This window comes from Pseudopipra pipra, chromosome 2 (assembly GCF_036250125.1).
Source record: "Pseudopipra pipra isolate bDixPip1 chromosome 2, bDixPip1.hap1, whole genome shotgun sequence".
NCBI lineage: Eukaryota > Metazoa > Chordata > Aves > Passeriformes > Pipridae > Pseudopipra > Pseudopipra pipra.
In genome coordinates, this window is record NC_087550.1 from 117260668 (window position 1) to 117282213 (window position 21546).

The 21546-nt window shown below is 48.6% G+C and overlaps 1 protein-coding gene and 1 long non-coding RNA gene across 3 annotated transcripts in view; one reads left to right on the plus strand and one right to left on the minus strand.

Moving 5' to 3' along the window:
- The window catches only part of SIM2 (SIM bHLH transcription factor 2), a 58779-nt gene extending 54744 nt beyond the window's left edge, over positions 1-4035 (minus strand). The window contains exon 1 of the mRNA XM_064647102.1: positions 2376-4035. Coding sequence (XP_064503172.1) covers positions 2376-2550 — 175 coding nt within the window. The 5' untranslated portion in view covers positions 2551-4035. The remainder of the gene's footprint in view (positions 1-2375) is intronic.
- LOC135410414 (uncharacterized) lies at positions 842-6851 on the plus strand. Of its 2 annotated transcripts, none has more exons than XR_010428668.1 (3): positions 842-1254; positions 4028-6349; positions 6656-6851. It is a non-coding gene; the product is annotated as an uncharacterized LOC135410414 (long non-coding RNA). The 2 variants fall into 2 exon arrangements; XR_010428669.1 differs by having other exon boundaries at positions 843-1254; positions 6685-6851.
- Positions 6852-21546: the final 14695 nt, after the last annotated feature.

The following is a 21546-nucleotide window of genomic DNA, read 5'->3' on the forward strand; positions in this document are numbered from 1 at the left end:
CCCTCCAGTCTAGACAGAGCTGGAAACCGGGTTTGTAGCTGGACAACGTTTCTGATGGCTCTGACCTCAGCTAATCCGGGCCTAGCACACAAGCTGGTGGCCTCTCAGGCCTGTCCCCCCCAACCTGACACCCCCTTAAGCCTTACAGGGGTGATGTCATGGAGAGGGCCGGGGTGCCCCCACTCTTGGGGGCAATTCCTGTGGGAGCGCGGGCACCGCGGCTCCACTGCCCCGGGAGCAGAGGCCCAGAGGGAGCCTGTTACGTGCCCACCTTTATTTCAAGCCCCAGAACCTCGGTGCCCCCCACCCATGGGGTCCAGCGCTCTCAAAGGGGCTCTTTCCCCAGGTCTCGATGCCCCAGGATTTAAGACGTTGTACCGAGAAGCCTTTCCGGGCTGTCGGACTCCCCGTTCCACGTCCCAGTAAAGCCAACTGGAAACCAGTAGCCGCGTATGAGGAGGGGAGGGACGACGGATGGACGGACGAATGGTGACCCCTCTCCCCTCCTTGCACGGGCAAATCCCGAGGGAGAGGGAAGTTGGGGTGACGCGGGACTCTGCCATCGAGCAACTCCCCCCCAAAAAACGCCCTACTCCAGCCCTTGGGGTGCGGGCACTGCCCGCAGCCGCCTTTCCCCGCCTCCCCCTTCTCCCCTCCACCCTCCCAGGCACTAAACGCTCGTCTCGGGGACCGGAGGCGCTTATTCCCCCGGCCTGTCATCCCTGGATGCAAAGCTTTGGTTTTAAATGTATTTCCACCCGTAGTTAAGACGATGAAAGATCAGGAATTCGCTGTATGCATTTAAACGTTGCCCTTAATAAGCAGAGTGTGCGGAAGCGCACGCCCGGCCTGTTTAAGGAAGACAGACACATAAAACACACCCGAGCCGTGGGTATAAACCTGCTCTCGGGGTCGTCTCGTTGCTCTTGAGGATCAGTAGGGCTGGAAAAGCCGGGACACATCCAGCAGCGTCTCGAAACGTGCCACTTTTCTTCCCTCTTAAATCAAAGGCATTCGGGGGCACGTTCCCCGGGGCAGGGCCGGCGAGCGACCCCCCGAAATTACGACGCTCTGTTTCTCATCGGGAAATTTCCCGATGGGGGATAATGGCTGGAAAATGCAGCGGAGCAGCGCCTCGCTTCCCTTTGCTCCGCTAGCTCGGCGTGCCTCGGGAGCGCACGCTGAAGGAGCCCTGGCTTTCCCTAGCACGGCTAGTCCTTGCTCCCGAAATTTCTGAATTAGATGGCCATAACGGTAAGCTTTGCTCGGGTTGGGAGGGGGGTTTTATTCCTCCCCCCCTCCCTTCCCCCCCTTTTTCTTTTTTCCCCCCTCAACCTTTTAATAAAGCTCCTTCCAAACCGCGACGGAGAGCAGACCTTCCACTCCGGAATTCGCTAATTCCTTCACCCTCCTCCTAGTCCGGAGAGGCGCAAACAAATGACAAAGGCGGGGAGCCGGGCTTTATTTAGCCACCCGCAGCCACTTAACCGGCCTTTCATTTCACGTCTCCCATCAGCTCGGCGGAGGCACGGACAGGACGGGCGGCCGACGGCTCCCCACGGGTGCCGGCCCGCTGCCTCCCCTCGCCCCAAAGGCGGCCCCGAAGGCACTCGGGGGGACGGTGCGAGGCTGGTTTTCGCCAAACCCCCGGGGAAGGAGAGAGCCGTGCTGGGTGTCTCCGAGAAGAGCCACCGGAGCCGCGGGCTCACGGCCGGGGAGCAGCGGGGTCCCGGCCCCGCTCGGGGCCAGGCTGGGCTCGGACCCTCCTTCCCTTCTCTCCTCGGCCCCGGGAGAAGGCGGAGGGCCTCGCTGAGAAGCCGCCGCGCCTTATTTCCCAGCCTGCTTCCCTACCTCCAGAAAACTCCAACCAAAACAAAATAATAATAACAGCCACACTAGTTTTTTTCCCCCGAGGCCGTGCCTGGACGCCGAGCCGAGGGGCCATCCCCGGGGGCCGCCCGGGCTCCTCCCGGGGCTGCAGGCGCCGATGGGGCCGAGCCGAGCCGAGCCCGCTCCCCTCGGGACAGTCCCCCCGAGCAAACGGAGCTGAACCGGCAGCAAAAGAGGAGGGGGAGAAGGGAGGGGGATTAACCGGGCGGGTCTGGCCCCCGCCACAGCCGGTTTTTGGGCAGCGCAGCTCTGCCTCCTCTCCCGAGGCAGGCGGGCTCCTTTCCACCCAGGGCGGCTTTTCCCTCGATCACCCCTCGCTTGCCACCCGGTTCTGGGACCCCTGCAGGCATCTCCCCCTCCTCCCAGGACTCTGAGGCGATGCGGGCTCGTCTCGGGGTGTGTGCCCACTCCACCACCCCCTCCCCGCTCTTTTTCGGTCCTCGCTGTCCCCCGTCCCCCCCGTGAGAGCCCCGGCGGGGTTTTACCTTCGGGGAAGACGGCTCGCATTTTCAGGTAGCTGGTGGTGAGGCGGATGATGGACGCCTTGTCCAGCTGGGAGGTGATGGCCGAGGGCAAGGGCAGGAGTTTGGCCAGTTCGTAGAATTCTCCATTTTCTTTTTCCCGTCTAGTCTTTGCCGCGTTCTTGGATTTTTCCTTCATCGCGACTACTGCAAGGCGAGGATGTCACTGGCATATTAGACCCGATTCCTCCGAGTTGCAGGGGGCATGGATTTCGGCGTCAGAGTTAGTGTTTTCGTTTGAGGAAGGGAAAGAGCTCACCCAAATCAAATCAAATCAAATAATTATAATAATAGTAATAATAATAAAGGGAGAGGGGGAATAAAAAGACAAAAAGGGGAGGGAAAAAAAAAAAAAAGCCAAACCAACCAAACAAAAACAACACCAACAGAAATGGTGCGAGGAGGGGGGAGGCGATCTCTGAGCCACAACCAGGATAGGAAAGCCGCTCGGAGAAGGCAGTTCTGCTCTGGCCCTGCAATAGCGAGAGCTTCGAAACCCAGACAGAAAGACCCACGCGAATCTCCGTCCTCTGCCTGCAGCTGGGAATCGGATCTTCTCCTCAACGGGGAGCAAATCACTGGGTTCCGTTCACTGAAGGATTTCTTCTACTCAATCCTTCCCCGTCCAAAAATAATAATTAAAAAAATTATATATATTAAAAGTAGAGCGTCCATGCAAGAAATCATTGAGCTAAGCAGGCTGAACTTTTTTTGGACATTTTGTCTCTTAAAAAAAAAAAGAAAAAAAAAGAAAGAAAGAAAACGGAAGGACCGCGCTGCTCGTTGAACGAAGTGCAAAATGATCTGGTCCCGGAGCCCGAGATGCCGAGGAGACGACGAGCCCCTCGCTAAGCGAAAGTCAAAGGCGGTGCGGAGGGAGCCGATGGCTGGAGCGCTCCGAAATCACGAGCTCGCATTCCCCTCGGACGCTTCCCTCTCGGCGGGCTGGTCCTGCGGCCGAAGGGCGCTTCCCCCGGGCCCGAGGGGCTCCTCCAGCGCCGGGGCTCGGGGGGCTCCGAGCCCCGCGGGTGGCGGGGCCGGGCGGGCGGCGGGGCTGCGGGCACGGGGGGCTGCGGGGCTGCTCCTGCCGCTCCGGCCGCTGCGCCCAGCTCCAAATGTGGTTCTCATGCGGAGTCAAATTAAAGGATCCGTTTTCCTCGGGACCAGTGCCACTTCAGCGTTGTCTCTTTCCAAACAAGTCCGAGCGCTGGCAAAGGCGCGGGATTGATTTTGTTGCTTTTATTTATTGTTGCCTTTTTTTTTTTTCCTCCTTTTTCCTCCTTTTAAAGAAAAAGAATTTGCAAAATCAGGAATAGTTTCTCTTTTCTTTGTTTTTTTTCCTTTTTTTTTTTTTTTATTCGTCACTTATTTAAAGAGCAAAGCGGTGGCTCTTTGGCATAGACATGCCTTTCAAAGGCAAGGGGAGGGTTTGCTACATTCACCTCCCGCAAGGAGCAAAGATCCTCACCGTACGGCAAGGATCGAAGGTAAAATTCCCCTCCTCTCGGAAATCATAGCTGCCACGCTCCTCGCCTGAAAGCACCGATATCTCCGCTTTTTTTTTCCCCCCCTCTTTTCTTTCTTTGCCTTTTTTTATTTATTTATTTATTTTCCAGGGGCAGAAGCAGCTCTGAAGTGGACCTCTCGGTTAATTCTTTAGCAAAGGCTGCGGAAAGCCAGGAGAGCCTCAAGAGGGGAGGGGATAATGCATCCGTGACGTGTCCTCCCGCGCAGCGCCCTCCGAGGGACCCAAATGCAGAGGAGCCAGAAAAGAGCCGCAATTAGCACTTGCGATGGGACGGGGGGCCGGGCCGGGGGGAGCCGGGGGCGGAGGCCCTTTGCTGTGGCAGCCCGAGCCCGCTCCCCCCGACCTCCGTGAGCGGCCGGCGGAGCCCCAGGACCCCCTTGCCCCGTACCCTGCCCTCGCTTGGTGCTTGGCCGTGACCCCGCGGCGCCGAGGGGGCCCCTCGAACCCTCCCCGGGTGTGTGTGGGACCCCCTTCCCAGACCCACGGCAGCGCCATGAAGTCACCCCAAGCCCTTTCCCTCGTTCTTTTGGCTCTGGTTAAAACGTACCTGCGCACCCACAGGTATGCGTGGCTCGTCTGTTCACATACACGTATATCCAGCACTCATTTATACTATATATGCACATTTTGCATATACATTATACGCGTGCGTAAGTATGGATATATATAAATGTACATAAATATATGCACAGGAGAACATGCACAGACGCGCATACACATGCATTTATACTTAAACACACGCATATATATTTGCACATACACATATATATTTACACACACACACGTATTTTTTATTTATATATTTACACGTGGCCCCTCGGACATGCGGTGGAAGGGGGGTCGAGCTCCGGGGGAGGCGGTGGGCGCAGCCGAGGGGCCGCCCCGTGCCCTCCCCGCCGACAACCGCTGCTCCTCAGCCCCCGACGTGACTCCGCGCTGCCCGGCGGGCCGCCGGTGACCGGGGCTTAACCCCGGAGCTGCCGAAACAGCTCTCGGGGGGACGGTGAAGCAAATCCCGGAGAGCCCAGGCTTTGCCGGGGCCCCCCGAGCCCCCTCCGTCCAGACGGCCCCGCGGAGCTCCCGGGGCTGTAACCGCAGGGCTCGGGGCCACCTTGGCAGGGATTGTCACAGAGCGATGCCCGGTGTCCCCTCGCCGCCAGAGTCATGTCCTGAGTGGCGGAATTAACCCCAGCCTGGGCAGGACTGAGCCGGGCTTTGACACGGCCCCGACCCGATGGGAGCCCTTCGCGCTCCGGGGGCACCTCGGAGCTGCTGAGGGGGACACACACCCGCACTTGCGTGTCCCTGTCCCACTCCACGGGGCACACACACTCATCCCGGGGGGAACAGACCCTCCCCGCGCCCCTCGCAACACCCTGAGACACGCGTGGCTCCAGCATCCACCGTGCGGGGGGAGCAGGGATGAGGCCGGGGATTAAAGCGGGGAGGAAAGGAGAGAAGGAGGGACCAGCAGAGCGTCGGGCGAGACGCGGCTCCACAACCTCGGACACAGGGAGGGCGCCCAGGGGGATGGGATCTCCCGTTTGCAAAACACAATGCACCCGTCCTTAATATTAATCCCCGGGAGAGGCCTGGCCGGCGGGCGAGTGTGTTTGCTTAAGCTCGCCCGCCCCTCCGTAATTATCCTATTACACCAGAAAGAGCCCGGCCCGGCGGTGCCGAGGGAAAGGCCACGCTCTTTAACCTCCCCGCCGCCGGCACCCCTGCCCCGGCTCTCCCCGTCTGGGCCACCGCTCCCCGGGGGATGGCGAGTAGGGAGATTCGGTCACCTTCTGCCTTCCCGGCTTGAAATGTGGGGCAAGGAGAGGGTGAGCGGCTCCCCGACAGGCCCTGCCCGTCCGGCCTCTTGCCCCGTCCCAAACCCGTCCCCTCCTGGCTCAGGTACCCGGTTTCGTCCCCCGGCTGACGCGGCTTTTGTAGGGAGGACCGCGGGCACCGGGAACGGGCTCCGTGCCCCGCCGTCCTGGCTGGGATTTAGGCTCGAGCTGGTTCCAGGTCAAGGAAACCTGAGCGAAAGCCTTGCACCGGCGAGCACGGGGCGATGTGACCCGTTCTACCCTCCTGCACTGCCCTTTTCACCCGCAAAATAGGAACAGCCCCCTACCCCTCTCTCGGGGGTAACCTCTCTCCTGGGCACTCTTGGAGCAGGTTTGGCGACGGCAGATGTAGCCGGCGATTAAACCCGCCGCTGTATTTTTCTTTTTACGGAAGCGTGTTCCGGCTGAGACTTTTCGCCGAGCAAAACAAACCTAAATTAATCTAGGGGGAAAAAAATACCCCCAAAACCAAAAGCAAAACACCCGTCGAAAAGAAACTTCAGTCTTACGGGGAAATTCTCAAAATTCAATGTAACCTCCGCCCACCGCCGAAACTGGACGCGTTAACAGAGGTAAAAAAATATATACGGGGGAAATATATTATATATATATTATATATATATGTGTGTGTGTGTGTGTGTGTGGAAAATTAGCTGTATATCAAGGCAGGTCCTGAGGGGTCCGATACAACGAGCTCTGCGATCGCTGACCCCGAGAAGGAAACTATATGGGACATTTCTGCGTCCTGTAAACAAAATATAGGAACGAGCGACTGGGTGGCAAAAGAAAGCGTGAGGGGAGCATGTTCCGTTTCTAACAAATTACGGTGGTTTGGAGAAAGGGCAGGTTTGGGAATGTTTTCAACATAATCCCGGCAGAAAAAAAAGAAAAATCACGTTGCTACAAGGGTGGCCCGAACCTATGGAGGTGGATTCGCGGTGTGGAACTCGGTGAGTCGGAGGTGGCTGCAGGGACCTTCCGGCAAGGGCTTCCCCCCCGACCGTTTGAATAAAAAACTCCACGCCAGGGACGAAAATAAATAAGGAGAATAAATAAAACAATAAATTGTTTTAATATTCGGACCATGTTTTCGCTGGTGCGTTATTGTGGAATGATAAATCGGGCGCGAGCAAACCCCGCTGTCATTTAACAGCATTTCCCCCTGGGTCGGAGGGGAAAACTTCACCGGGTGGGAGATAAAGGGAAAGCGTTTCTGCCCCAGGTGAGCTGCGTTGCAGGGGAATATTTATCCTTCCTTTCCCTTCCCAGGGAGGGAAATAGAGAGGAAAACGAGGCGTGAGAATAACTCCCCAGCACCCCCAAAACAAACTCCTCGAGTACCGCCCGGCACCCCACGCTGGGCACAAGCCCGAGGGGCTTATTCTGCGCCGGTGCGCGGAGGGGAATCCCTAAGGAAAGGCTCAAAGAGAGGGGGTACAACGCCTTGGTTTTTTTGGCAATGCTGCCAACAGCACCTTGCGGGATGGGGGGAACACGCGGGACTCCCGTCCCGTGGGCAGCGGGGTGGACAGCGGGGTGGACAGCGGGGTGGACAGCGGGGTGGACAGCCCCGCCAGCGCTCCCCTCCCTTCTCCTGCCCTGCCGGGAACCGGGAGGAATCCCAGGGGCGCTCCCGCCGAGCTTTGCAGGACTCGGCGCGTTTCGGTGGGGAGGAAGGGCCCAGGCAGGGGCAGGCGGCAGGACGGGGGTTGCCGTCCACTCGTGTCCGTGGAAGTTGTCCCGGAGTGCCACGCTTCCAACTCTTGGCACAAACACCTTTGCAGGGCCGCGGCTTTGGCGTTCCCGGAGTTTTCCTGCTTTTCTCGCTCTGCTGATCTCGTACCATAAAACACCCGCGGTGGTGGATGGGTCGAGGCTCGGGGAATCGGGGCTGCGGGGCCAAAGCGCAGCGCCGGTCTTAACTTTAGTCTGATGTGCTTAGCTGAAGTATTAACTGTGAGAAATACCACCGAGCTCCACAGGAAAGAAAACATCATCAGATATTTTAACATTCGCAGCCTGCAACATCAGCAGCGCTGCTACGAGCTCAAGAGCCAGCGGTGCTTATCGTCCCCGGAGGAATCCCCTGTATTTTGTTTTCCCCTGTTACTACTGTTCCCAAGCGTGGATGTACACACACACACAAATCCCATAAATGCTAATAAAACAGATTCCTCGGGATTTGTTTAACTTTCCCTGGCACCACCATCTCCTGTTGATATTCGGTGGAGTTACTGGTGTGCACGAGGATTACTGGTGAAGTGTGTAGGACCACGGGATCAACCTTCTAGGGTGCCACTCGGACATGTCCCTACAAAACAAGCAAGGTAGGAAACCGCAAGCACTGGCAACGCGATTAATTCGCACTGAACACTTGAAAGGGGAAAAAAGGAAGTTAAATCTTGGTGCTATAATTATTGAACTATGCAGAATCGAGGCCTCCGGTTGCAGGGGATCGTTTTCAGCTCTTTACTGGGAGCTGTATCGCTGCCATTGTCCAAACCTTTGCTGCCCACATGGGACCGCGCTTGGCAATAGGACAGAAAATTATTTCTACTGGGCATGAACTGGAAATATCCAGCTGGGGCATGGATCCCATTTCTAATCAGAGCGGAGGGGAGGAAATCTCAGTGCTCTTGCTTGTTACTCAGGGAGTTTGTCAAAAGCGCCCTGAGTTAACTATCCAGAAAAAATACGGCTGTTTAAAAGTGAAATAAAGGTTGTTTGGGTGATTTTTTTACCCCCCCTTAGAACTTGTAAATTGGTTTGTTTGTTGGTTTTCTGTACACGGTGTAGAATAGGGTACGTGGTGTGAGCAATGTACGAAATGTAAAGCGATAATATAGGCGTGCAACACTGCAGGAGTTGTCAGAGTTGATGGACTGATCCAAATGGATGATATTTGCAAAAAATATGTCTAAGTTAAATACTCTGAGTGCTCATGTTCGGGTCAGGTTTTCAATTTCAGTTTTCTAAGGAGAATAAAGTTGTTTTGTTAAGGTCAACTTCGGGTTTCCCCCCACCCCACCCACCCAACTGGACATGGAATTTGATGAATTTTCTGAAAGTATTTTCATAAAAATCAGATAATTGATATTAATTATGATACCCAAACTTTCATGTCCAAACATTTGCTTCTGCTAATACAAGCTGCAAACCATATTTCTTTTAGCTACAGTAGTTTAAAAGGCAAAAGCTGTCCTTGGGAATAGGAGAGGGAGTGTATCAGTCAGAGAGAGGAAGCTTCCAGGCTGTAGAAATTGGAAAAACCTAATAGGAAAAGCACACAGTGGATCATTTTTACTCTATCTGTCTGAAATCCTTTGAACGTTATGAAAGTCAGTTTAAGTATTTTTATTTACTTTTTTTAAAGTTATGTTCAGTGACTTGTTTTCTCAGTGGTCCTTGGCTTGTATGAATAGTGTGACTAATCGAGTGGAGATGAATAATGGATCTGTGAGGAATAGAGGAATTCTGATTCAAAACCATCTCTCTCCTTTTTTTTTTGGTGGTATTTTATGCTTCTTGGCATTCAATATATTATATAATGGCTGTCAGAAGAACTTTGGTAGTGAAGTTTATAAATACTTTAGTCATGATTTAGAAATGATGAATGGAAAACGCTATTTATACATAATTATGTGATGTTTTACTATGTTCTAAGCACATTCATAAGCAAATGTATGTGCCCTCATTATCCACTGTGCCTTTGATTTATAAATAGGTATTTTACCGTGTACAGACAGAGAAATTTAAGTGAAGAATGATGTGTTCACATGGGGCTGGAACAGGAGGGGCAGCGGAGGGACAGCTCCGATTTCGGCTCGGTGTGAGCAGGGACAGGACCCAGGGAAGGGCTGGAGCTGGGACAGGGCAGGCTCAGGGTGGATCTCAGGACAAGGTTCTTCCCCCAGAGGGTGGTGGGCACTGCCCAGGCTCCTCAGGGCAGTGGGCACGGCCCCAAGGCTGCCAGAGCTCCAGGAGGGTTTGGACAACGCTCTGAGGGACAGGGGGAATGTTGGGGTGTCTTGGGCAGGGCCAGGGATTGGAATACCCACAGCTGTGGAGCTGCAGCAAGGCATGGAAAAACACAAAGTGGGAAGGGAGGGTCTGTCTCCTTGCTGGTGTCATCAGGCTGGTTGGGAAGGCCTGGCATGGGCATGAGAAAAGCGAGGATTCACCAGCTCAGCTCTTGGGGACCTGTTGGTGTGGATTCAATGGATGTGATCCCTTTTGGTTTATAGAATCACAGAATTGTTTGGGTTGGAAGGGACCTTAAAGATCATCCAGTTCCACTCCCCTTCCATGGGCAGGGACACCTTCCACTATCCCAAGCCCTGTTGCTCCAAGCCCTGTCCAACCTGGTTCCAAAGGCAGCTCAGAGAACAGCCTCACTCCATGCACAGTGTCTTGTTTGAAATGGGTTGCAGGTCTCTCAACCTTCACCTTTGCAAAGTCAAGGCCATGGAAATGTGTAAGGAGCCCACACATGGAAATGTGTAAGGAGAACACCTCTTGATTTCACCCAGGGCAGAAATCAAGAGGTGTTCCTCACCTTCATTATTATTTCCAGCTTTGCCTGCAACTTTGCACGCCTTCTTCCTCTCCTCAGGGTTCATAATATCTGGGTTTCCATCCTTTATTGTGGGAACTTGGGATGTGCCTGATCTTAACTGAACAAGGATGACCTAAGTTCGGTCTTAGGAAAGACACCCAGAAAATACTGCCCTCTAAAATGATCTATTTGACCCTTGGACACTGATCCTTGGGGAAATTTGATCCCCAAGACCCTCCAATAATAAAGAATTAGATGGTTCAGCCATCAGCCACTTGAATGTGCTCCCAGTTTCGAAGCTCAAGGCCAGATCCAGAAAGAGACTTGGGAAGAGTGCAGATGTTGAAGTCTAAAATGGGAATGCTGAGCACTTCCACTTATTTACAGATAATTATGGATATATCTAAAGCCCAATTTTCACCATTTCAGCTCCCCAAATACCTGCTCAGTCACATTTCAGCCCCTCCCTTCTTCCTGGGCTCAACTTTGCTCTCAATTTTCTCTTCTTCCTTCCTTCCAGTGGTGCAGGGGGATGGGAATGGGGGCTGTGGTCAGTCCATCCCACATTGCTTCTGCTGCTCCTTCCTCCTCAGAGGGAGGACTCCTCACCCTCTTCCCATGCTCCAGTGTGGTGTCCCTCCCACGGGGGAGACAATCCTCCAGGAACTTTTCCAACCTGAGCTCTTCCCATGGGCTGCACTTCTTCAGGAGCTGCTGCAGCTCGGGTCCCTTCCATGGGGTCAGTCCTTCAAGAACTGCTCTAATGTGGGCCCTTCCATGGGGTCAGTCCTTCAGGAACTGCTCTAATGTGGGTCCCTTCCATGGGGTCAGTCCTTCAGGAACTGCTCCCTGTGGGTCCCCTGCAGAGTCACAAGTCCTGCCACCAAACCTGCTCCAGCGTGGGCTCCTCTCTCCACGGATCCACAGCTCCTGCCAGGCCCCTGCTCCAGGATGGGCTTCCCAGAGGGTCACAGCCTCCTTTGGACATCCCCCTGCTCCAGGGGGCTCCTCTGGGGGCTGCAGGTGGGTCTCTGCTCCCCGTGACCCTCCAGGGGCTGCAGGGACACGGCTGCCCCACCACGGGCTGCCCACGGGCTGCAGGGGAAGCTCAGCCCCGGTGCCTGGAGCCCCTGCTGCCCCTCCTTCTGCCCTGCCCTGGGCTCTGCAGGGCTCTTCCTCTCCCCTGCTCTCACTCCTCACTTCTCAGAGCGCAATTCCATCTCTGCCAGGACTTTATTTTCCCCTCTCCAGCCCGTTCTCCGGAGGCGTCACTGCCGTCTCTGCTGGGCTCGGCCTTGCTCCGTCCTGGACCCGGCTGGCACTGCCCTGCTGGGCTTGGGGGGAGCTTCCAGAACCCACCCCTGCAGCCCCCACTCTTTCCACACAAACCCAAATCACTTCCCTATGAAGACCCTGTTCAAGGTATCCCATCATTGTCCATCCCACTTTGTGTGAGGGGAGTCCTTTCCTACTGAATTGACTTTATTATACATGGAAAAATCAAGTTTTGTGGGGAAGAGATAAAGCTTTGATGTCTTTTCTAAGTTTTTTTTGGGGTGTGTGTTTTTTTTAAATGTGTATTTTTTGGGAACAACCATTGCACACAAATGCATTGAAAGGCTTTGGAACAGGATGAGGTGCAGGACTCTCTTCTGTCCTCCAGGCAGGCCAAGATCCCATTCTTTTTCCTTCCCTTTCCTTTAGTTTTTCTAGGCAGAGCAGCCCAGTTTGAACAGCAGGGACTGCAAGTCTCAGCCCCGTTTGCATCCCTTTCTTGTTGAAAAGATGGAGATTAAAGGTTGAACTTCCTCAAAGGTAATTGAACTTTCCCCTTATTTCATCAATTCGGGGCCACTCTGTGGAATGGCAGGAAGATGAGGAAAAATGATGTTTTACCTCCAGATTTTGGGCTTAAACAGGGTTTTCTTTTGCTTTTTCCTCTTAAAATCTCAAATCTAACCAAAGAAAGGGAAAAAAGCCCCCTAAAATCCAAACTTCAACAAAAGCAAAATGGAAAGGTTAGAAGAAAATTCTAGTCAGGGAACTGCTTACCTATTTCACTGCCCAGCTTTTTTATGCATTCTCCTTGGAAAAACCCAATCCCAGAGCAGTTTATGAGTTTGGAAATGATGTTGTTATTTGGATTATTTATGAGGAACTGCAAAACCTTGCTTTATGTCTCAAAAATAATTTTTTTATATTTTCCTATCTTAAAAAAAACAAACAAACACCAAAAAAGAAAAAACCAACAGAATCCCCCAAACAAATAAACAAACAAACCAACCCTCCAAAAATCCAACCCAAAAGAAGGAAGGAAGGAAGGAAGGAAGGAAGGAAGGAAGGAAGGAAGGAAGGAAGGAAGGAAGGAAGGAAGGAAGGAAGGAAGGAAGGAAGGAAGGAAGGAAGGAAGGAAGGAAGGAAGGAAGGAAGAGAAAGAAGAAAGAAAGAAAGAAAGAAAGAAAGAAAGAAAGAAAGAAAGAAAGAAAGAAAGAAAGAAAGAAAGAAAGAAAGAAAGAAAGAAAGAAAGAAAGAAAGAAAGAAAGAAAGAAAGAAAAAGAAAACTTCTACGTTGCTATGGAGAAATATATGTAATTATACTTATAAGGACTTTCTGAACATTCCTGAAATCATTTGTTCTCATATATAGAACATAGAATCAGCTTCAGCCAAACAAAATTCTTGGCTTTAAGTCTCCCAAAAGGTGGCTACCAGGCAGCAATGGAAAAAATAGACACCCACCCTCCACCTCTTCCTCCCCTCAAACCTGTATAGAATTTTCTTGAATTTCCAGCCATGCAGTTATTTTCTGAGAGGAGAAAACAGCATTAACAAAAACTGGTAAGTATTGTTGTCTCCAAACCCTCCTTTTGTCACTTGAGTGGTTTCAGAAAAGCTTTTATTTCTTCATCTCCTGGTAAAAGACAAATTCCAAATGTGCTTTTCTCCTCTTTCCTTCCTTTTGAACTCAGAGCCTTCTCTGCATTTATTTCCACACCCCCCCTTCCAAGATTTCTCTGCTGTGGGGTTTCTCCAGCACTATTAGCATATCTTGGGAAAGCTTCCTGCAGTGGGGATTGGCAGACAAGTGTTTACCCTGAACAGATTGCAAGTGTAGGGCAGTGCAAATACCCACAGTGGGATTGATTACAGCGATGCCTCTGACCCTCTGGATGTGCAGAATGGACCAGATAGTCCAAAAAAAATCAGAGGGGATCTTAAACTGAGCTGAATTTGTGCAATTAATATTAATTAATTATTGTCTCTGTTGCCTAGCTGGTGTTTTACTGCCTATCACAGACCCATTGCTGAGGAAGTTCATGCTCTCAATCCAGAAACTCGTGGGATTTCAGTCAGGTAAAAAGAATGGACTTTAAACTGAGACACATAAAAGCAAAGTGAGGGGAAACAGGGGCACGAAGAACACAGAGAATATTATTTATCATGAGTGCCTGGGAGAATCAGCCAGGGAGCTGAAACGAATTTAGGGGGAGATAAATCTGAGGGATAAATCTTAGTCAAATCCGAGATGAGGGAGCAGCACGACTGGGGGAGTAAAATAGATGTGGTGGTGATAGCTGCTGGAGGAGGAGTGAAGCTCTGCAAGAACTCAAACCCATTTTCAATAAGAAGCTTTGTCTCCAGGGATCACTCAGCCAGAAGCTACAGCTCCTCTGGGGTTTGTCTCAACACCAGTGAAAACGCACAGGTCTGATACCGCAAACGGGGTTTCTGTGAAGAGGCCAAACTCCTCCTGGATCACCATCGTGGTCTTCAGGATCAACATGGATTTCAGTCACAGGAGGCTTTTTCAGATGATGTCATGTTTGCAAGTCCATATCCCACCCAGTAATCCCAGGGAGGACAGAGATGTTGTGGGTTCAGGCTGTGCTGGAGCAATCACAGACTTGTGGAATGGTTTGGGTTGGAAGGGAACTCAAAGATCATCCAGCTCTGACTCCCCTGCCACAACAGGGACACTTTCCACTCGACCAGGTTGTTCAGATCCTCGTCAGTCTTTGATTCCCTTTGAGCTTTTGGTTAAATGGTTAAATAATTTCCCAGGTTCAGCACTTAGGACACATGGATTGTCTCAAGAGCCTGATGTTTAGTGAAATCAGACCTGATGCTAAAATAATGAAGAGGAGAACTTCAACCTCTTTCCTGGGCCACCACAGATTTACACTCAGTTCAGTCCTCTATGTTTATAAATTAAATTAAGAGAATATCCAGACTGTTTGTGTATGAACATTTATTTGTAGAGAATATTCAGACTGTTGTGTAGGTCCATCTATTTATGCACATACTTCATGTAGGACTTCTGATAACTTGAATTTAACAATGAAGCAAGTAACTGAAGGAATCTCAACTCTCAGCTCTAAATTTCCAGGGTTTTGACAGATTAAATCAAATCCTTAAGGCCATTTTGCTGTCGTTTCTTTTATTCCTGTGCGAGCGCGTGATTTATGCCTTCTTTTTATTGCACGAACCCTTTGTCTCGGTACTGTTTGGTTCAGCCTACTAATGGCTCTCAGCTGATTTTATTTTAGTAGCTGCAAATTTTTTTTTTGCCCACAAATGCAGGGCAGGGGGAAATTAAAAGGAGGAATTGGTCGAAAAATCAAGTTGCTGGGAGAGCAAGATTTGAAGCGCTGATGCAAAGCAACGGCTCCTTGATGTTTACTGTATTTTATCTGCCCAAAGACAAGGATTGCTGTTTCCTCCAGTGCAGCAACTGGCTGGAGGTTCTCACTGGTAGCTGGTATTAGTAGCAATGACATATTAATTGGACTTCACTGCTTCCAGGTGTGTGGCACACTCCGGGGTCACCCCCGAGCGCCGCAGCTTCACGTGGGTTCAATTACGGCGGCGTTATGAAGGAATGCAACATGTCATGCATTAAAAGTGTCAGTTCCCACTTTTTACAGCACAGAGGGGAAAATAAACCCATCAGTTTTTTTATTCCCCCCCCACCCCAGCATTGGTTTTTCTCTGCTTGGGTGCTGCAAGAAGCGTGGCTGGCTTTGAGTCCCACCTTGTCCGTGCAACGGGAAGAGACAGAGGAACAGGTTATTAAATGACCTGTGCATGAACAAGTGGCTTGGATGGATCACTTGGGGGTGTTATTAGTGACACATCATGGAATCGTGGAATAGTTTGGGTTGGAAATGACCTTTGAAGGTCACTGCAATGAGCAAGGACATCTTCAACCAGACCAGGTGGCTCAGAGCCCCATCCAGCCCGACCTGAGTGTTTCCAGGGATGGGGCATCCTGTTAGGAATGATCTGTCTCAGTGGTTTGGTCTGAGATACTCAAGGTCATGGGCACATCATCTCAAGTGTTTTCAAGGACACAAAGCACTTGACGCTCTGCCCTCTGTCCAAGTCATCGACATCTTTCCCAGAATGGATCCAGTTGTGTTCCACAAGCTTTTCCAGGAATCTTTCCAGGATAAGCTCTCACCCCACAGACGCTGGGAAATGTCCCCCTCCAAAGAGAAATGCCTGCTTTTGTCAAGGATTTTGTTCTCCCCAAGAAGGTCTCTTTCCCCTTCCCCTTTAAACATGATATTGTTGTTGGGAAATCACTTTAAAACCCAACCTTTTGGATTAGAGGGAAAGTGGAAACTTTTGAGGGAAATTAAAGCTAAAAGAGATGGAATAATAAAAAAAGGTTCCTTGCAATATTTTTGTCATGGAATATTTTTGTCATGGAATATTTTCACTTCTCTAATTACGTTCCGTGAAATTCCAGCACTCGTGGTCTTCACTGGTAAACTATTTTTAAATTCCCTTTCAGGATTATTTGTTGGCTGTGAAGTTGAGTTTGAGGAGTGAATGATTGCCAAGCCACATGGGCCATGCCATGGTCAGCTGAATATTTATCAGCAGCATTTTTGTTGCTTGTGTGGTTGCTCAAGCCTTTTGTGGGTAAGATTCATATATAGATCCTCAGGAGGATCAAGATAAGTACATTGCTAAATGAAAATAGAGGTTGGTTTTAAAATTTCAACTGAGGAGCTTCTTTAATTCTGTTTTCGTGGACATTCCTGACCTTGGCAGTTGGCAAGGGTGGAAATTTCTGCAGTGGTGGTGAGGACACTGGAGCAACCTCCTACATCAACAATATCCTGAAGAAACACTGTCACTGCTTCTAACCAGGTATTCCAAAAGTTGTTTTAAGCTGTGGATTAAGACACTGAAAAGACAGTGATGAAAACTGTGAATTAAGACAGTGAAAAGACAGTGAACCTAAGGAATATGATAATTTTCCAGCTACTTTAAAGTGAACTTGGATGTGTAGATCCATAGCATGTGGATCCAAAAGCTCCAAGGTGTGTTTCTTATGTCTTATATGTTTATTCTTTTTATAAATATTATTTACTTATAATATGTATTTATTCTTATTTGCACATGCAATACCTTTTGACCCTGAAGAAAAATGTATATACACAGGGTAATTAAACATATATGGGATAATTAAATACATTTTGCCAATTTTAAGCAATAAAAAAGTTTAAAAAAGACTCCAAAACACACTAACAGTTCTGGAAGTCCCTGAGTGCCAGAGGAAAATTTATTTTAATGATTTCCTCAAAAGATGCCTGAAGAATGGTGCAAATATTTCCTGTTGTGAGCAAGCTTTTAAAGATTGAAGGATAAACACACATTCACAACGTATAAAAATATCTCTACACGTGCATATGTTGAAATACACCCAGGAGTGGTCATGCAGAACACCCGAGTTGCACATCATTACTTCAGAAACAGCATAAATGGCTCTTTCTGATCCCTGTGTTTGGGAAAAAACCCAAACCCCATCAAATTCTAGATCACGCAGCGCTTAAAAATGAAAGTGCAAAATATGGACTGTGACCGTGTCTTATTTATAAATATGTGCTTCAAAAAGCCAGAATGTGCACTTTATTTTTAAATTCGAGGCACAAGGGGACATTGTTTTAAGCAGACACTCAAAGGAGCTCTCTTGAAAGATTAACTCTTAAAAGGAAGAATAATACAGATAATTTGAATAGCACCATTGAGAGGGAGGCAGCTCCGGAGGGGACTTTGGCTTTGCACAGTGGTGGGGAATTCTTTGATAAAATTAATTTATTGCTGACACAGATGAGTGATACGACATGGGACATCGCCCTGGGGGTAGCAGGAGACAGATAAACCTCTCTGGAAAACATTTGTGGCCTCTTTTTTTTTGGATGTTTAGCTCAGACAGTTAAAGCTGGAGTGTGGGTACCCAGCGTGTGCCATCCAGGGCACATCGTGACTCCTCAGAGCACCCAGATTTTGCTTGAGCTTCTGTCCCAGACCTCTCCCAGGGATAAAACCCTTTCTCTCCTCACTTCTCTTCAGCAGAGGAGGTTTCCTGCTCCATTAAATATCTATTCTGTCACCGTGTTTTGGGAGAAGACCATCCATCCATTAAGGGCTGGGCACAGGCAGTTGGGACCAGAAATGCTAATGTATTTTGTAGTCTGTTGACTGAGGTCTCTGTGCAGGCAGAACACTCCTAATTTTAAGTGGTCTCCCTGGCTGCTGGGACTGCTGACATGATTAAAATTAAGCACAGGTTTCAGTCCCTTCCTGAATCAAAGTTTAAACGAGATTCGAAATGGTTGCTTGACTTTACATCACATTAACATTAGCAATTTCCTGGCTATTGTTTTTCTTTCCCCACAGTGGTGACTTTTCCAAAATAGATCCCTCATCTGACTGTAAAGGTGAATGAAAATCAGGCCCATTAAATTAAACTGTCTGTAAAGCACTAATGCCTAACAAACAGTATCTTTACATTTAGATGGCATTTTTATCCTGAGGAATCTCAAATCACTCTATAAACCCTGACCTTGATCCTAAAGTCACTTACAAATATGAGCAACTTTATATTGCATATCCAACAGGATTACACATAAATGTGTGATTACCCATAGGTATATTAAAGATCTTAATCTGCAAGTGTCACTCTGGACAAATATTATTAAGTCTGGACTTCATACACAAACAATTAACATGCTAAATTAAGGATTCATCCTGCTTTCATGCTATTTATCATATACTAAATAATTTTTCTTGTCTGCATCCTCACAGCTGTTGCCTCCATCCTTTCCTAAGGAATGCAAGTAATTCCAGGATTTATTGGCAACTGTCACAAGGGAAGTGTTAATGAAAATCAGAACTGCAAGTCACATAAAGTAGGCATCATTTAGGGTTTTTCACATTTTATTCTCGAATACTGTAAGTGCCAGATTAAAATCCACTAAGCATGTGATGACATCTGGCTGCTTTGCCAGATTTCACAGTCCTATTATGTTGACTAATCTGCTGAAAAGGTGAGTTGACCAAGTCCATAAGAATATCACTCATAACTATAACTCCTATAAATTCTCCCTGGCTGCAGACTCGACTCAATACCCAGACAAGGCATTCTGATTTAGGAAACAGGACGCCCTAAAATTATTATTATTATTTAAAGTTTTACAGCATTCATCACCCTTCTGGCTGCTGCCCTTATTTTATACATAAACTACTAAACAACCCACCCTTTTTCCCCTAACTCTAAGCTGCAAGAGCACAGGATTTAAAAGCATCTCTTGCATAAGAAGGCTGAGCCTTTTTTGTTGCAGACCTTTGCATTTTGGAGCCTTTCCACAGCCTGACCACAGTGCAGTGTAAATGCAGCCAGGTAAGTTTTTATCCCATTTCAATGCCCAAATCCTTTAGCCAGGTACAAGGTGACAGTGTTATTTACAAAGGAAACAGTGATTTTTACGTGCCAGGCTCGGGGGGAATTGCCTTGTAGGCAGATATTTCAATAAATCTTTAAGGCACAGATTTTTATATGCTGTGCCCTTTTGAATTAGCAAAGTCTCCCAGCATTGTACCCACCAAAAAACTCCTGATCACACTGTGAAATACTCGCTGATGTTCTTCAAAGGAGTGTCCTGGCTGAGGTCGACTTCATAATTTTAAAGCAAGATATAAAAGACAGATTCTTCTCTCTTATTTCTTTCATTCATCTTGACACTTGACAATCCTGCCTCTGCTGGGGTCAGCATGGGATTTGCTGTTTTACTCTTGTTGGACAACATTGCTCCTGGTGGGAAAGATTCTGAGATTAGCAGCTGCCTTTGGAAAACAAATACCTTTCCCTCCCTCTCCTTCAGGGGGTCTGTCAGTCTTTTGTTCAGTTCCACAAATAACCCAAACAGTGTTGACAATAGCAGAAAACATTCTGTATCAAATGTTTGCCTTCTGGAAATTCAGCTGAACAGAGTTTTGTCATTATTTAACTTGCATAACCGAAGGTGTATCAAACAACAGGGTCGCTCATGCTTTTATTTTACTAAGCTGCTTAAAAAAAAATCTGTTTTCTCCCAAGGGAAAATATTTGATGTGGTTGTATCCCCTCTATTTGCTTCAGCAGAAGAAATTATTTGTCAAAATCACCCAGATAAAGTGTCATCTTCATTTTCCTTATATTACACAGTATTTCACACATAAAATCCACTCATATGTCTGGAGGGCTCTGTCTGTATTCAGCACTGGTACATGTACTAGATAGATGCTGATTATTCTGCTCAAGCACTTCTCATTATTCTATTTAAGTACTGATCACTCAGCATGGCCTGGAGATAAGATAAAAATCAGCTTTATTTCTTATTCTGAGAAAAGCTGACATCAGGATCAATAAATCCTGACAGAAGCTATTAACATTTTAATGAGTTACTCAATAATATTCTAAAGATGTGCTGGCAAGTCAAGCCTCCTTTGATTAAGGACAAATTTCTTAGACTACTGTAAATATATATTTCAAGGTCCACAATGCAAAGCTGTCACCTATCAATCAAGAAAAAAGGGCAAAAGTCATGACTAAAGAAACTGAGGAAGGGGCTGCCCACATGATTATAATGATTACTGTACAGGATGGAACTTTTCAAGATGCCATTTGTCTTAACCCAACAGAGGCAAATATTAGTTGTGGGGCTGTGTGTTTGGCTGTCACACAACTGAAGGGGTGTCTTCCTTCCCCAACGTACAGAAACCCCACAATTTTTGGGAGCAGGTGGACATGCCTGAATGGAAAAGCAAACACAGGCAGCAAACCAGGTGAACTGGATGGAAAGTGTCTGTGCAAACTGTGCTGAGCCTCAAGAAAGAGGAACAAGGGGCCAAAAAGGGTGAAATATTCTTGTCCAAGGGTGAATTTTGCCCTTTAATTGCACTAAAATCAGGATTTGACCTAAAGGAGAGATGCTGACATGGTGTTAAACGTTGCAATAAATCTGTTGTGAGGATCATGCTATTGAACATAATGCCAATAGGTTACAGGAAAATCCTGGCTGGGTTTTCCATGCTTACAGAATATTGACTGGAGAGCAGCATTTTAATAAACAAATGGGAGTCTTTGAGCACAAAGTCAGGCGTGACTTTTCCAAGGGAGGCATTCCAAGAGAGTCCAAAGCACTGCACAGCCAAAGGGCTGGAGGGGCTCTCCATCAGGAGCTGGGGAAAGCTGGGCAGGTCACATAAAATCACATTAGCAAGTCTTCCCTGTGAGTATGAACATATGGAAACATGAATCATGGAACAGCTCCTCCATGGGCCTGCCTGGCTCACAATGAAGGCATTCATTGACTCCAGTGGGAGGTGTTGCTCCAAACAGGACATGAAACTCTCATCAAACACAAAGGAAAAAGGGCTGAAAGCACAGAAATGGCAGCAAAATGCCCTCAGATATTTTGTGTCATGGATGGCAAGCTCCTTGAAGATGGCTCGTGGTGTTCTAACACCTGAGCTTACAGTCATAATGTAGGAAATATTCACTCATGATCAAGAACTGACTGCAGAAAAAATCCAAGACGCTCTTTCTGCACCTGCAGAGGGTGCCCAAAATATGGAATTGAAGCTCTGGAGTTCCATGACCAGAATACTGACAGTTCCTAAAACACAAATTTAAATGAAGGCTCAGAACTGCCTCATCCACTGTGGAACACTCTGGTGCTTTACAATGAAGAAGATTTCCTGTAAAAGGAAACAAAGAAAAGGGATACAAATGTTTAAAAAGGAAGAAAAAATGTAATTTACACAAAGTTCTCTCTTTTGCAATTGCCCACATTTAAGGGTTTAAAATGCTGCCACGTGAAAATGCTCCAATCAATCATCTCTTGGTGACTTCTCCCAGGCATCCTGCTGGGAAATGAG